We start from the raw sequence: 16,088 nt of genomic DNA on the forward strand, positions 1-16,088 counted from the left end.
TTTTTTCTTTATATATATATATATATATATATATATATATATATATATATATATATATTATTATTATTATTTTAATTTTTTTTAATTTCTTTGATGAAAATAATATGTTGATTTAAAGAATAGTGTACCTAAAATAAAGTAAAAAAAAAACCAATATCTTTGAAACTTCTCTGAAGAAAAAAAAAAAGCTTAGCTGTTGAATGATGGTCTTTTCCTTAAGTTAAGCATAAAAAACTGGTCACTGATTTAGAGTAAAAAAAAAACACTGAGTGCATTGAAATATGTTGATCTACTTTTGCGTTGATTTAATGACTTCAGATAATTGAGGAATGAAACTTCATAATGATGGTTTCCAAAACGTCAAATCTTATTCAGACAGCACACCAATATATTTTCCAAACATCCAGTTATCTGGACAATAAGAAAGTCCTTAGGCTGAGCTTATAACGCAAGGTTTCTCAACTAGGACTTACAAACAGTCACCAAATTCAGAATGTCCTTATTTACCCGCTAAAAAAAATTCAAAATCACCCAACTGGCCGGGACCACCAAATATGGCAACAATAGCCGCGTTTCCACTATCGCGCCTAAAGCGAGCGAGCCAGGGCGAGCCAAGGCCAGTCGCGTTTCCACTATCACTTCCGGGGCGTAATCGGGCCAAAACGGGGCAGCCGAATACCTTGGGCCAAGGAGGGCCAACTGGGGTTTCGGGGCGGGGTTACGTACAAAGGCGGAGTTTTCCTGTCAGGAAACTACTGCATTTCGTTGCCTTGTACTTGTACATGTGTAATGACAATAAAGTTGAATCTAATCTAATCTAATCTAATCTAAAGAGGAGACAAGATGCTTTCTTCCCTTACATTTGTTTTGCTATCGCGCTTGATCAGCTCACTAAGAAGAAGAAAAACTGGATAGCAGAAAGAAAAATGGATGTTCGAAGTAAATGCCGCCGAACTCGAATGTCCTTATCCAGGGATCGCTGTCTGGCCTTACACCAACAGACCACAAACAGTAAAAAAGCAATCGCTTCGGTGTTCTCCATCTTCCAGCTCTCGTAGTGATGCCAGGTTGTGTTTGTGGTTATAATTTGAGTTTTTTTTTCCCGCTGAAGTGGGCGGGTTGTGTGACGGGTTGTGTGACGTTTGATTCGGGGGGACGTTCTGGGGGCGGTGTTTGCGTGACGCGCTGCGAGCAACTAGCCCGACAGTGGAAACGCGACATGATTTCGGCCTCATTTCTCAACCTCCCTGGCTATTGGCCCGGCCTGGCCCGATTAAAGCCCTGGCTCGCACTGGCCCGATAGTGGAAATGCGGCTAAAGACCACAACTAAATCTCTTCTTCATTCACCCACTCACTTATTATACATTTCTGGTGTCTGACCAGCGCCCTCTAGTGCCTTGTAGTTCCATTACAACAGGATTTTTATTTCCATTAATCCATGGATAACAAAAAAAAAAAAAAAAAGAACTGACAGACATTTTATTCTGCTACAATATAAATATATGCATGTGTGTGCATGCGTGTGTGTAATAATATACTATGAAAAAATGTTTCAATAATTTTTTAACAAAAAAATAAGTAGCCATTTATTCACATTATGATGATTAATTATACATGATTTGTTTTCTGATTTAAAAAAGACCTTGTACTTAAAAGGTTGCACATATTAGAATTTTACAGCCAAGACTACATTTGTGAAAATGAGCTAATTTCTTCAAAGGATTAATTATGATTTTGAGCTCACTACACTTGAAATCTTAAGTTTATGCATTTTCATGGTACATAAGTTAAATTAACTCATATTTCTAAGTGACAGGACCAAAATGCAAAATTTTAAGTTATGTTCAGACCACATTAGGGTTTTCAGTGTAGTCGAATCCTGAATAGTTTCTTCAGAAATTAAAGTTCTCATTATTTGCTGGCCCTCATGTTGTTTCAGACCTTCTTGCTGCTCTGTTTTCCATTGAACACAAAAGGCTTAAGTTTAAATAATTTGCTAATCCCTCATTTCCATTCACTCACAGTGAGGTTTTACCTTATTAAGCCTACCTGTCTGTCATCTGTAGTTCACCCATCCAGACAGTCATTACATGTTATAGATCACATTCCATCAGCTCACAGCGAGCTATAAAAATAACTGCACAGAACTATTGCTGAGACTTGCTTACAGAAACATGAACTCTTCTGACCTCCAACTGTAAATCAGCCAATGACAGATGCGGCAGATATAATTGTAGCTCTTGTAAAAGTATGCATGGCTGTAAAAATGAAATAAAAAACAAAGAAAGGAGAAAAAAAGAGAGGATTAGAAGAGTCGTCTATGGAGGAATTCAGGACAACATCTGTTTTCCAATCAACCTGCTGTTCTTTTTTTATTTGGGGTTCAGGGAAAATAAATGTTCCATCATACAGCTCCAGCCAGAATACAAAATGACACAGCCCATTATTTTTTCCGACATGTGTTTTTTCTATCTTCTGCCATTCTGTCTGTTGTTCTGTATCCTGATCAGTCCATTATATTATTCCACCCATTGTTTTCATCATTATGTCATTCACCCATCTATTGAGCTATCCATGCATCCATCCATTTTTTTGAGACAACCGTCCATCATTTTAATCCATCCATTTTAATCCATCCATTTTTCTATGATTTTGTCATCAATCCATCCATTGAGCCATCTATCCGTCCATCAAGCCATACATCCATCATTCCATCCATCTTGTTATCCATCCACTTAAAGAGCCATCATGTTTTTTCTATCCTCCATCATGTTTTGTCTTCAATCAGTTGTTATAAATTCAACAATTTTCCATCATTTTTTCATCCATCCATCCATCCATCCACTCATACATCAATCCATCCTTCAAGCCAGCCATCCATCCATTTATCTAATATTCTGTCATCCATTCATCCATCCATCTATCCATTTCAATCCATTTCATTCATTCATTGTCTTTTTGGCATAGACCCTTTATTAATCCGGAGTCGCCACAGCGGAATGAACCGCCAACTTATCCAGCATTTGTTTTACGCAGCGGATGCCCTTCCAGTCGCAACCCATCACTGGGAAACACCCATACACACTCATTCACACACATACACTATGGACAATTTTAGCTTACCCAAATCACCTGTACCGCATGTCTTTGAACTGTGGGAGAAACAGGAGCACCCGAAGGAAACCCACGCAAACACGAGGAGAACTTGCAAACTCCACACAGAAATGCCAACTGAGCCAGTCGAGGCAAGAACCAGTGACCTTTTTGCTGTGAGGCGACAGAACTACCTACTGCGCCACCACGTCTCCTCACAATCCATTTATTTATCTATTTTTCTGACATCCACCCATCCATCGAGCTATCCATCCATCAATTGATTTAGCTGTCCATCCATCAAGCAGTCCATCCATCCATCCATCCATCCATCCATCCATCCATCTATTCATCCATCCATCTATCCATCCATCCATCTATCCATCCATCTATCCATCCATCAACCATCCATCCATCCATCCATCCATCCATCCATCAACTATCCATCATCCATCCATCCATTAATCCATTTATCTCTTTGAATTCATCTATTTATCTATTGTTCTGTCATCCATCCATCCATCCATCCATCCATCCATTAAACCATCCATCCATCTGTCCATCTGTCCATCCATCAATATGTCCATTAGTCCATCCATCCAGCCTTCCATCCATCCATCCATCCATCCATCCATCCATCCATCCATCCATCCATCCATCCATCCATCCATCCATCCATCTATCCATCCATCCATCCATCCATCTATCTATCTATCTATCTATCTATCTATCTATCTATCTATCTATCTATCTATCTATCTATCTATCTATCTATCTATCTATCCATCGAGCCATCCATCCATCCATCCATCCATCCATCCATCCATCCATCCATCAATCAATCCATTTATCTCTTTGAATCCATCTATTTATCAGTTGTTTTGTCATCCATCCATCCATCCATTAAACCATCCACCCATCTGTCCATCCATCCTACCATTTATCTATCCACCCTTCTATTCATCCATCGAGCCATCTATTCATTCATCCATCCATCCAACCATTCATCCATCCATCCATCCATCCTTCCTTCCTTCCTTCCTTCCTTCCTTCCTTCCTTCCTTCCTTCCTTCCTTCCTTCCTTCCTTCCTTCCATCCATCCATCTATTAAGCCATCAATTCATCCATCTATCTGAATCCATCTATTCTATCATCCATCTGTCCATTAAACCATCCATCCATCCATCCATTATTCTGTCATCCATCCATCGAGCCATCCAAGCAATCATTGAGCCATCCATTCATTCATTCATCCATCCATCCATTCATTAAGCCACCCATGAATTGGGCCATCCATCCATCTATTCATTCATTCATCCATCTATTCATTCATTCATTCATTCATTCATCATTCATTCATTCATTTATTCATTCATTCATTCATTCATCCATTATTCTGTCATCCATCCATTGAGCCATCCATCAAGCAATCCTTGAGCCATCCATTCATTTATCCATCCATCCATTCATTAAGCCACCCATGAATTGGGCCATCCATCCATCCATCTATTCATTCATTCATTCATTCATTCATTCATTCATTCATTCATTCATTCATCTATTAATCATTCATCTATTAATCGAACCATACATCCATCCATCCATCATCCCATTCACCATTCCATCATTCCATCCATTTATCATTCTTCCTTCTCTCCATCCATTTTATTGCTGAGGCTTGCTTACAGAAACATGAACTCTTCTCACCTCAAACCCTAAATCAGCCCGTGACAGATGCGGCAGATATAATGGCACGTTTGTTTTAGACCTCAAATTCATGTGTAAAGATAACAAAACCTTGACACAACAAGATCATGAAGTTATCTACAGTATTGCTAATGTGAGATTTCGGCTATCATTTGGATTTCAGCTTTATCTCCATACATGGATCGAGCGTGAACTGTTTTGTTTTCAGAGCATTCGTTCACCGTAGATTGAAGAACGATGCAGCACAGTTCATTTGTTTTTACTGCCTGTTACAGTACATTGCGATTACTTCCAGAATCATCCATCAAACATCTCAAGCAAATAACAAAGAAATACATGATTTATGATCTACAGTGAAACATCCAAATTTCTCTTTGTTTTTAATTGCTTTCAGCAGCACAGATGCTTTTTTTAGTGCTTCCAGCAGAGTTTTTTTCTTATTGCCCTAGAATAATATTTATTAAACCACCGCGTTAAACATGTAAGACCATCTGATGGTTTCTAGGCTATTTTTTTTAATAAGATGTGTCAAGTGCTTGTATATTAATGCCTTTTTCTGCTTTCTCCTGGGTCTTTTAAGTCACACTGTGGTTCAATTATTTAAATCCGTCTTGATAATAAACAGCTGCTTTCACAAGCAAACAAGCCAGTGAAGCGTGTGATGCTTCATGTGACATCTTGCACTGTTGTAAAAGTTTTTTTCACCGAAACCTCCTGTAGTGAGCTGTCTCTGTAGTCAACATTGTTAAGACATTTGTCCTCCTAACTTTAACTTTAATGTGGTATACTTTCAGATACTCTCAAAAGTGTCCCAAAGGTGGGAATTCAGTCATCATTTACTCCCTCATTTCCTTCCAAACTTGTAGGACCTGCTTATTTCTGTATATCACAGCTGAGCAAAATGAAGTGGATTTTAACGTGATGAAAACTCAGTAGCAGTGAATCAAGTAATTGAACATCTAAACAGCCAGATGACCGTTTATTTAAACTTATTCTGTTTTACAGATAGATCCTCCATAGCAAAATTTCTCTGGCCCAGATCTGGCCCACACCATCAGCATTTGCTTGGCCCACATGCCGCAGTGAATTACGGTACATGACTGGACCAATCTGGCTTCTATTCAAGAGGCAAACATGGACCATATCTGAGCCAAGTCTCAGCCAGGTTAATAACGCATAACTGGGCCTGAACTGGGCCCTAATTAACCTAGTTAAGCCTTTAAAGGTCACTTTAAGCTGAACACTGGTGTCTTGAAAAATATCTAATCAAATATTATGCACTGTCATCATATCAAAGATAAAATAAATCAGTTATTAGAAATGAGCAGTGGTGGAAAGAGTCCTGAAAAATCATACTCGAGTAAAAGTACCATTACTTGCCTGAAAATGTAGTGCAAGTAGAGTAAAAGTATCTGTTGTAAATATTACTCAAAGTATGAGTAAAAAGTAGACCTTTTAGAAGTACTCAAGAATAGTGAGTAGTGAGTATTACGCTGTAAAAAGCTGATGAATTGTGTGTAAACGTAACATTCTGTAGTGCATTTAGTTATTGCCCAGCAGGCACACAACATCATATGGCATTAATATTAGGTTAGATTTAGGTTGTGATGTCAGGTGACCAAAACTCAGTCCATGTCTAATGTCAAATGTCTAGCCAGCGTCTAAGGACAACGTTATTTTGATGTCCAATAATGACATTAAGTGATGTTTTATAAACAAATTTCGGAAGGAGCACGCGCAGATGTTCAGCATTAAATACGTCATTGACAATTATTCTATTATCCAATCAGTTCTTGACCAAACCCCTATATATACCAAAGCTGTCTTACCTGCAGCATCTTACGACTTTAGCATACCTCCACCACCCCGCCACCTCACCATTTAAGCATTACAATCCCGGGGGGAGCGTTCTGGGGCCGGGCTAGATACTTCGCTCGAATCCCTATTCCTCTCTTTTTCCTGATAAGAGGAATAACTCGAGTTTAGGTGTCTTCCCCGAGCTCAGAGCCCTCTCCCCAGACAGCACGCCAAATACGCTTTATTCTGAAACTATTGCAAGTGTGAACTCGTGAAATGACGTTGATATATGATTGATTTTAGGTTGTTAGAAAGTGACCATAATCCAACGTCGAGCTAACATCTTAAAACAACATCATATTGATGTCAAATACTGATATATACTCATCACGTATGGCAACCAAAATCCAACATCTGATAGACATCATAGTGGTAACGTACACATAACGTCAAGCTGTAACATCATTAGATGTTGATATTTGGTTGGTTTTAGGTTGGATATTGGACATTGATGTTGACCTGATGTTGAGTTCTGATGTCAACCTGATTTTCATTTCCAAACAAGATGCAGCATCCCCATGACTTTAGGGTACAACGTCAATCTGGCGTCATGTTGACGTCTTGTGCCTTCTTGGTTTTTAAGGCCATTTTGGTCTTTGGACAGTAAACATCTGTCATCTTTTCATCAGTGACTTGCATCTAAACAGTCTCTGGGTCAATGTGTGTAAAGATTTTAGACATCTTCTTGGACACTTTTAATGCTTCCAAACAGTTTGCTGCACTTACAGTTTGCTGCACAAAGCACACATGTCTTGAGGTAGTTCATTGTAATGTGATTTACCTTCTATGTGCGATTTGATTGGACAGGAATCACACGACTGATTTTTCTAATCCCCATAGACAATTTCACGAGTTCACACTTGCAATAGTTTCAGAATAAAGCGTATTTGGCGTGCTTTCCGGGGAGAGGCCTCTGAGCTCGGGGAAGACACCCAAACTCGAGTTATTCCTCTTATCAGGAAACAGAGAGGAATTGGGATTCGAGCAAAGTATCTAGCCCGGCCCCAGAACGCTCCCCCCGGGATTGTAATGCTTAAATGGTGAGGTGACGGGGTGGTGGAGGGATGCTAAAGTCGTAAGATGCTGCAGGTAAGACAGCTTTGGTATATATAGGGGTTTGGTCAAGAACTGATTGGATAATAGAATAATTGTCAATGACGTATTTGATACTGAAACTTCTGCACGTGCTGCTCCCGAAATTTTTTTTATAAAACATCACAAATAATAAAAAATAAACTGCAGGAAAAAATTTAAAAAATCTTATTGTTAAACCAAAATTGGGGGGGGGGGGGGGGGTAATGATTCTGACTTCAACTGGATATATATATTGTAAATGGTGATCTGCCATATGCTAAACAATTCAAACATGCTAATTTCCTGCTGCTTTATTCCATGTTAAAGTACATCTGCTGGACCAAACTGCACTCTTTGCCGTCCTCGACACTTTTATTTTTTTTCAACATGAGCATCTGGGCTGAATTCAGTCTCTGGTTATTGATTTCACTCACGGCGGTCAGAGGCTAAGTGAAGCTGTCTGGGTTTCGTCCAGTGTCAGACACAAACCAGGTGCTTACACAGGAACACTGGAAAGGTGATAGTCTGCAATATGACGTAGACTTTCTGATGTCACTGATCTGTGGTAATACTCAGTGATAAAGGTTTTGACTCATTTTTGACATCTGTACAGAAAGCAGTTATGTTCAAACCAGGCTCACTGAAAATATGTAGCTCAGTCGATGTTTTTGCGAAACCTAAAATGTGTAAATTTCACTGCATGTTTCAGATGACAAATCCACTAGAGGGTGCTGTGTGTGAATCTGAAATGCATTCTTTAGGGTACGTTTAGTTGTTCGTTTCCGATGCAAAATCCACTAGGGATTGCTGTGTGCAGTTTTGCGAATCTGAAATGCATTGCTTAGGATACGTTTTGTTTCACATTTTATATGACAAATCCACTAGTCTATAGTTTTGCAAATTTGAAATATGTTACGTAGGGTATGTTTTGTTACACGTTACAGATGACAAATCCACTAGAGTGCGCTATGTGCGATTTTGCAAACCTGAAATGTATTACTTACGGTACGTTTTATTGTACATTTAATTTACATTTACATTTACATTTAGTCATTTAGCAGACGCTTTTATCCAAAGCGACTTACAAATGAGGACAAATTTCAGCTGACAAAACAACTAGAGGGTGCTGTCTACAGTTTTGCTAGTTTTAAATATGATGTTTGGGACTATGTTTTGTTGTACGTTTCAAGATGACAAATCCGCTAGAGGGTGATGTCTACATTTTTGCGATTCTGAAATGCGTTACTTAGAGTATGGTTTGTTGTACATTTTAGATAACAAATCCACTAGAGGGCGCTGTGTGCGATTTTGCAAACCTGAAATGCATTACTTACGGTATGTTTTGTTGTACATTTTAGATGATAAATCCACTAGACGGTGCTGTCAACAGTTTTGCTAGTTTTAAGTATGTTGTTTAGGGTACATCTTGTAGGTTTCAGAAGACAAATCTTCTTGAGGGCGCTGTCTACAGTTTTGCTCATTAAAAATATGTTGTTTAAGGTGCATTTTGTTGAACGTTTCAGATAACAAATCAACTAGAGGGTACTGTGTGCGATTTTGCAAACCTGAAATGCACTACTTACGATACGTTTTGTTGTACATTTTAGATGACAAATCCACTAGAGGGTGCTGTCTACAGTTTTGCTAGTTTTAAATATGCTGTTTGGGTATGTTTTGTTGTACGTTTCAGATGGCAAATCCGCTAGAGGGCGCTGTGTGCAATTTTGCAAATCTGAAATGCGTTACTTAGGGTACATCTTGTACGTTTCAGATGACAAATCCATTAGAGGGCACTATCTACAGTTTTGCTCAGTTGAAATATGTTGTTTAAGGTGCATTTTGTTGTACGTTTCAATTAACAAATCAACTAGAGGGTTACTGTGTGCACTTTTACAAACCTAATATGTATTACTTTAAAGTACGTTTTGTTGTACGTTTCAGATGACAAATCCACTAGAGGGCGCTGTCTACAGTTTTGCTAGTTTTAAATACGCTGTTTGGGTAAGTTTTGTTGTACGTTTCAGATAGCAAATCCACTAGAGGGGGTACTGTGTGCACTTTTGCAAATCTGAAATGCGTTACTTAGGGTATGTTTTGTTGTACGTTTCAGATGACAAATTCAATTGAGGGTGCTTTCTACAGTTTTGCTAGTTTTAAGTATGTTGCTTAGGGTACGTCTTGTTGTACGTTTCAGATGACAAATCTGCTAGAGGGCGCTGTTTACAGTTTTGCTAATTTGAAATATGTTGTTTAAGGTACATTTTGTTGTATGTTTCAGATAACAAATCCACTAGAGGGTGCTGTGTGCATTTTTGAAAACCTGAAATTTATTATTTACCGTATATTTTTGGTATATGTTAGTTGACAAAACCACTAGAGGGCGCTGGCTACAGTTTTGCTCACTTGAAATATATTGTTTAAGGTGCATTTTGTTGTACGTTTCAGATAACAAATCAACTAGAGGGTACTGTGTGCATTTTTACAAACCTAAAATGAATTACTTACGGTACTTTTTGTTGTACATTTCAGAAGACAAATCCACTAGAGGGCGCTGTCTACAGTTTTGCTAATCTGAAATGCGTTACCTAGGGTATGGTTTGTTATACATCTCAGATGAGAAATCCACTAGAGGGCGCTGTGTGCATTTTAGCAAACTTGAAATGTATTACTTACGGTATGTTTCCTTGTACGTTTCAGATGACAAATCCACTAGAGGGCGCTGTCTACATTTTTGCTAATCTGAATGTTACATGTTACTTTAGTTTTGTAAGAGATTTTAGAGACACATCATTATTTTACATGTTCAAGAGGAAGTATACATTATTCTAATGACTTGCAGAAACTCATTACTATTAAGTAAATTTTATATGTGGTTGCTAGGGTGTTGCTCTTTCTAAGGTGCTCTGGTGTTATTTACATGTTGTTTATAATGCTTGATTTTTTTTTTTGTTAGAATTGGAAAGACTTGCATTTTTATTCTAAGACAATTAACAGAATGTAATTTTTATTTTTGGAGCTTATGATGTAAAATTGTTTTGAAATTGTTTATGTGTACCTATGTGCTGTTATTTATTAAATACTTTTTAAAAACTATTCTGTTGATAAAAAAAAAAAACATAATAATAATTGTATGGTCCATATAATAAATTTAAAAGACAATGAATAAACAATTTATACTTTGGGACCGATGTTTTATATTTTTTATATTTTTGTTTTATATTTATATTTATTAAATGTAATCATGATCATAATTATTTATAAATAGTTATAATATACTAACTCTAAAATAAATACTCTAAAACCCTTAAATACTAAATCTTTACATTATATGTTATATTTTATATTATATATTTATATTTAAATATTATACATTTTTATGAATCTCGTCCTGGTCCTCCAGGTTGGGGGTTGAGCGCTGGGCTTACATCCCACATCGTAAAAATTAGATGTTACGAAACCCCAACATGGTGCGGCTAAATATCAACTTCGATATAAATCGGCCCTGGGAGTAAGGAAGTAAATATCCATGAAGTCATTTAGGTGGTGCAATGTGTAGCATATTTGCCTAACAGCAAGGAGGTCACTGGTTCGAGCTTCGGCTGGGTCACTTGGCATTTCTGTGTGGAGTTTGCATATTTTCCCTGTGATCGCGTGGGTTTCCTCCGGTTTCCCCCACAAATCCAAAACCATGCAATATCTGTGAACTGGGTGAGCTAAATTGTCCGCATTTATGTATGTAAATGAGTGTGTATGGATGTTTCCCAGTGATGGGTTGCAGCTGGAAGGGCATCTGCTGCGTAATACATATGCTGGATAAGTTGGCGGTTCATTCCGATGTGGCGACCCCAGATTCTTAAAGAGACTAACCCAAAAAGAAAATGAATGAATGAATGATCTCATTAATATTTATAATATATCATATTTAATTTATTTTAGCACAAAAATATTTTAAACAATACTGAATGTCTTTCAAAAATTGCTTTATTAACAAACCCATCATCACTTTCAACAGCATTCGCAATAACAACAACATCCAGTGAATTACGAAACTAAATATTAAATGTGAAATAAGCAGCATGGCCAAAACTGCTCTGTTTTTGTCTGTGAGGGAATGTTTATATCTTGCCAGGAATCAGTTGTTATTCCTTAGGACAAGAAGACAAAGAAGATGAGTGTAATTTGCATTAAACACAACCTATATTGCAAACATCTCAAGTGTATGACATATGAAAGAAAGCTAAAAAGAAAGGGATTTGTAACAACAGAACAACCTCCAGTCAGTGGGAATTTTCAGACATGAAGGTATCAGGGTTTGAGGGGTTTGCTATGATGACAGCACATAATATTTGACTAGATATTTTTCAAGACACAAGTATTTAAAGGCTTAACTAGGCTTAATTGGGTTAACTAGGCAGGTTAGGGTAATTAGGTAAGTTATTGTATAATGATAGTTTGTTCTGTAGACTATCGAAAGCAAATATTGGGGCTAATATTATTGACCTAAAATGGTTTTATTATGGTTTTATTGACCTAAAATGGTTTAAAATGGTTTTAAAAAAATTAAAAACTGCTTTTATTCTAGCCGAAATAAAACAAATAAGACTTTCTCCAGAAGAAAAAATATTATAGGAAATACTGTGAAAAATTCCTTGCTCTCTTAAACATCATTTGTGAAATATTTGAAAAAAAAATAAATAAAAATCACAGGAGGGCTGATAGTTTTGACTTCAACTGTAACTCTCTGTGCTGTGCTATGCTTTGTTTTCTCCTCAGGAATTGCATATCTGGGCGGCACCTGTAGCTCCAAGAGGAAGTGTGTGCTGGCGGAGGACAACGGACTCAATTTGGCCTTCACCATTGCTCATGAGCTCGGACACAAGTGAGTCCAGACATCCCAGAACACAAACCAGATCTAGCCAGTCACAGAAATCTGATTTACAGGCCCTGTGATTGTCTTAAAGCAGTTTGGTCATCACTATTGTCAGCTCTGGGGTGGGTTTCCCAAACAACAACGTAACTCGTGGCTGAACTACCATAGTATGATGCATTATTTGGGAATATAACGATGAAGGGATTTCCTAAAACCGTAGTTTCTCTGTCGCAGTTTTGTCATTTGAACCACGTTAGTTATAGCATAAAACGTCTATAATGACGCTCTAGACGAGATGGAGTAACAACTTGTTTAGAGAAAAACCACATCTTTTTGTGTGTGTGTGTGAGTGTGTGTGTGTGTGTGTGTGTGTGTGTGTGTGTGTATGTGTGTGTATATATAAATTATATTGTATAGTGTGTACACGCACATGGAAAAAAAAAATCTGTATTAGTTTTGGTAAAAACATACATTCATCTTCTATGTTAATTGAAATACACTGTTCAAAAAATAAAGGTAACACTAAAATAACATCCTAGATCTGAAGGAATTAAATATTCCTATTAAATACTTTGTTCTTTACATAGTTGAATGTGCTGACAACAAAATCCCACACAAATTATGAATGGAAATCAAATTTATTAACACACACACTCAGAAATAAAGGTACAAAATCGGTTACAGGTGTAGTATCTTTTCGAAAGGTACATTTTTGTACTGCACAGGGGGACATTAGTACCTTTATGGCCCGTTTCCACTGAGTGGTACGGTTCGGTGCGCTTTTATGGCCGTTTCCACTGTCAAAAGGTACCTAAAAGTGAACCGTACCACTTTTTGTGCACCCTTTGCAAAGGGTACCTAGTACGGCAAAGAGGTACCAAAAGGTGGAGCTAGATCGCAGCTGAACGCTATTGGTTTACAGAGATACGTCACTCGCGCATACACAAGCGAAGAGTGAAAACAAACAAACCGCCATTTTTAAATACACAGTCGAGACATTACATCATAATACTATATGCATATAATAATGAGCCATGGTTGACCCAAGTTTAAACAAACCTTGTTGTTGACTTGATGAACAGCCTCAAAGCCAAGAAGAACAAAATCTGCCGTGTCCTGTTTTGCTTTACGGTGCCGTCTAAAAGTGAGAGCGGTTTCACTATCTCCAGGGAGCTTGCGTCCTGTGCGCTCGTGTGCGCATCTATATTTTAAATAACAAATTTCTTGAGGTGATGATAATAACGTGCACGTGATTATTGAAGTGCTTCTGACATCTGATCCTTTCATAAACAGACAAACGCGAGAGGGAAGCTCGAAAAAACAAAGGAGAGGCCGGATAAAACGAAGGAGCGAATTATTCTCTTAGCAACCTAAAACATGAACAAACTGCCATGTTTAACTATTATCATTGCATTTTGGACTATTATAAACTCTGAATGTTGGAATTACTGTCTAACAGAGGTTACATGTGCTGGTGAAGATTAAAGATACAGATGAGAGGTTTGCTCTGACTGTGGGCTATATGTTGTGTGTTGTTTTTGAACCCAAATAAGGACTAAATGTATGTTGTGTGTAGTTTTACTGTAATTGGTCTCTATGTGTTCATATATTTTCATTTATTTATTTATTTATTTAATATAATTGCAGATCGTTACAGACATTGATCTGCAGTTATAATCTTGCAAATAAATCACAAATTGTGGCATGTTGCAAAACATTTGCATCTTGTGTTTTCGACGCCACCTCTTCTTTGATAAAATAAAAGTCGACTTCCAAAAATCTATAGTCGGTCATCCCCTAATATATACTTATAATCTTAAAATCTTAAAATGTGAACAAAATCACCTGGTTTGTCATCTTTTTAGACATTATGCTAGAGAATCATTCAAACACTAGCTTTGAAGTGATGTTTGTGAAGTAGCAACGTCTTCTGGCTGCTGTTCTGACGTCAGCTGCAGATGTGAATGAATGGCGGAAGAAAGTAGTTCCTCATACAAAATGATTTTTGAGGCTCTCCTTGTTTGATTTCCTTTTTTTACACACAAATATGCCGTCGAACTGTTGTATGAACGCAATATCACACTCGTAGCAGTGCGATATGGCTGTATATCGGCACTGGTGGGGAACTAAGGCACTTAATATACAGCCTTATCACACTACTACTAGTAAGTATAACATTTTTCTTCAGTTTTTTTTCATAAATCTGTCTTATGAACTCAATCGGTCATTTAAAGCATGTGATGCACTTTTCAGCTTCTTAGAATCTCCTTTACAACAGGTTCCCAGTACATCAGGTTTCTCTCGCTGGACAGAAAACTCAAACACACATCCATCCTCACCCTGTGCTTTAGTCCTAGTGAAACTCCTGCAAGAAAAGAGAACATGCTGTAAAACATCCCACATTCACACATCATTCACATGAATTACAAGACTCCATATAACTCACACATACACACACACACATACTTCTCAACAATAGCTCCCCTTCATCCTCTCACAAGCATAAAGCCCTCTTTGATAGAACAATGATGGGCAGCCAGCACCAAAATTTGTCTGGAAAAACGGCCAAGGTACATTACATTAAGCGCCGTCTTTGTGGCAGCGCCAGTGTTCAGAGGAGTTATCGCCGTACCTGCTTCAGTACAGCGTTCAGTCCGACGCCACGGGCCAAGAGACGCCTTTAATGCCTGGCAGAAATGAGCTGGCATCATTTACACCCGACTGGTGCCGATACCAGTCATCACACACACACACACACTGCAGTCCATTGTCTCCAGTTTGTAAAAAGTAGGGCTGTGCACATCAATGCTCGAGGATTGATATATCGATACTCGGAAGCTTTTAATTTGGTATTGATATTTCTTTTAAAGTATCGATATTTTAACTATATTGTAATCATTTCTACATAACTCAATGTTTCAGCGCTGTGTGCAGTCAGTAACGCTTCGTGTACAATCACCAATCAATCTGCGGCGGAACGTGACGTGAGCGATCATGTGCCTTTCTGATAATTTACGTACTTAACACACGTCGCACGCTTCTGCATTATGTAATGACACGATGGCAGAGAGGAAGTGCAGCGTGTTGTGGTGATCATCAGCTGAAAAAGCGTTGCAAGAGCAATATTTGTGAGAAGAAAGTCGCACACAGCAACTTTACAAGCAGCCTTTATAAACACTTACAGACAACACACCTTGAAACTTATAAAGAAGCTCAACAAAAAACAAGCTGGCCAGTGTTCCTCTGCTCAGTCTCCCTTTGTCCGACAAAAGACATTATAGGAGAGTTATAAAGGAGGCAAACCTCTCTCTCTCTCTCTCTCTCTCTCTCTCTCTCTCTCTCTCTCTCTCTCTCTCTCTCTCTCTCCCAATTCAATTCAATTCAATAATTGCTTTATTGGCATGACAAATGTTACAAATGTTTGCCAAAGCATTTATAAAATTTACATTAAAAAGATCACACACACACACGCACGCACGCACGCAC

At 38.0% G+C, this 16,088-nt stretch overlaps 1 protein-coding gene across 2 annotated transcripts in view; it reads left to right on the forward strand.

Annotated features, from left to right (window-relative positions):
- The window catches only part of adamts17 (ADAM metallopeptidase with thrombospondin type 1 motif, 17), a 312,511-nt gene that overhangs the window by 136,773 nt on the left and 159,650 nt on the right, over nt 1-16,088 (forward strand). For both annotated transcript variants that reach the window (XM_056461008.1, XM_056461009.1), the window contains exon 8: nt 12,506-12,611. In XM_056461008.1, coding sequence (XP_056316983.1) covers nt 12,506-12,611 — 106 coding nt within the window. The remainder of the gene's footprint in view (nt 1-12,505; nt 12,612-16,088) is intronic.

This window comes from Danio aesculapii, chromosome 7 (genome assembly GCF_903798145.1).
Source record: "Danio aesculapii chromosome 7, fDanAes4.1, whole genome shotgun sequence".
Lineage (NCBI taxonomy): Eukaryota > Metazoa > Chordata > Actinopteri > Cypriniformes > Danionidae > Danio > Danio aesculapii.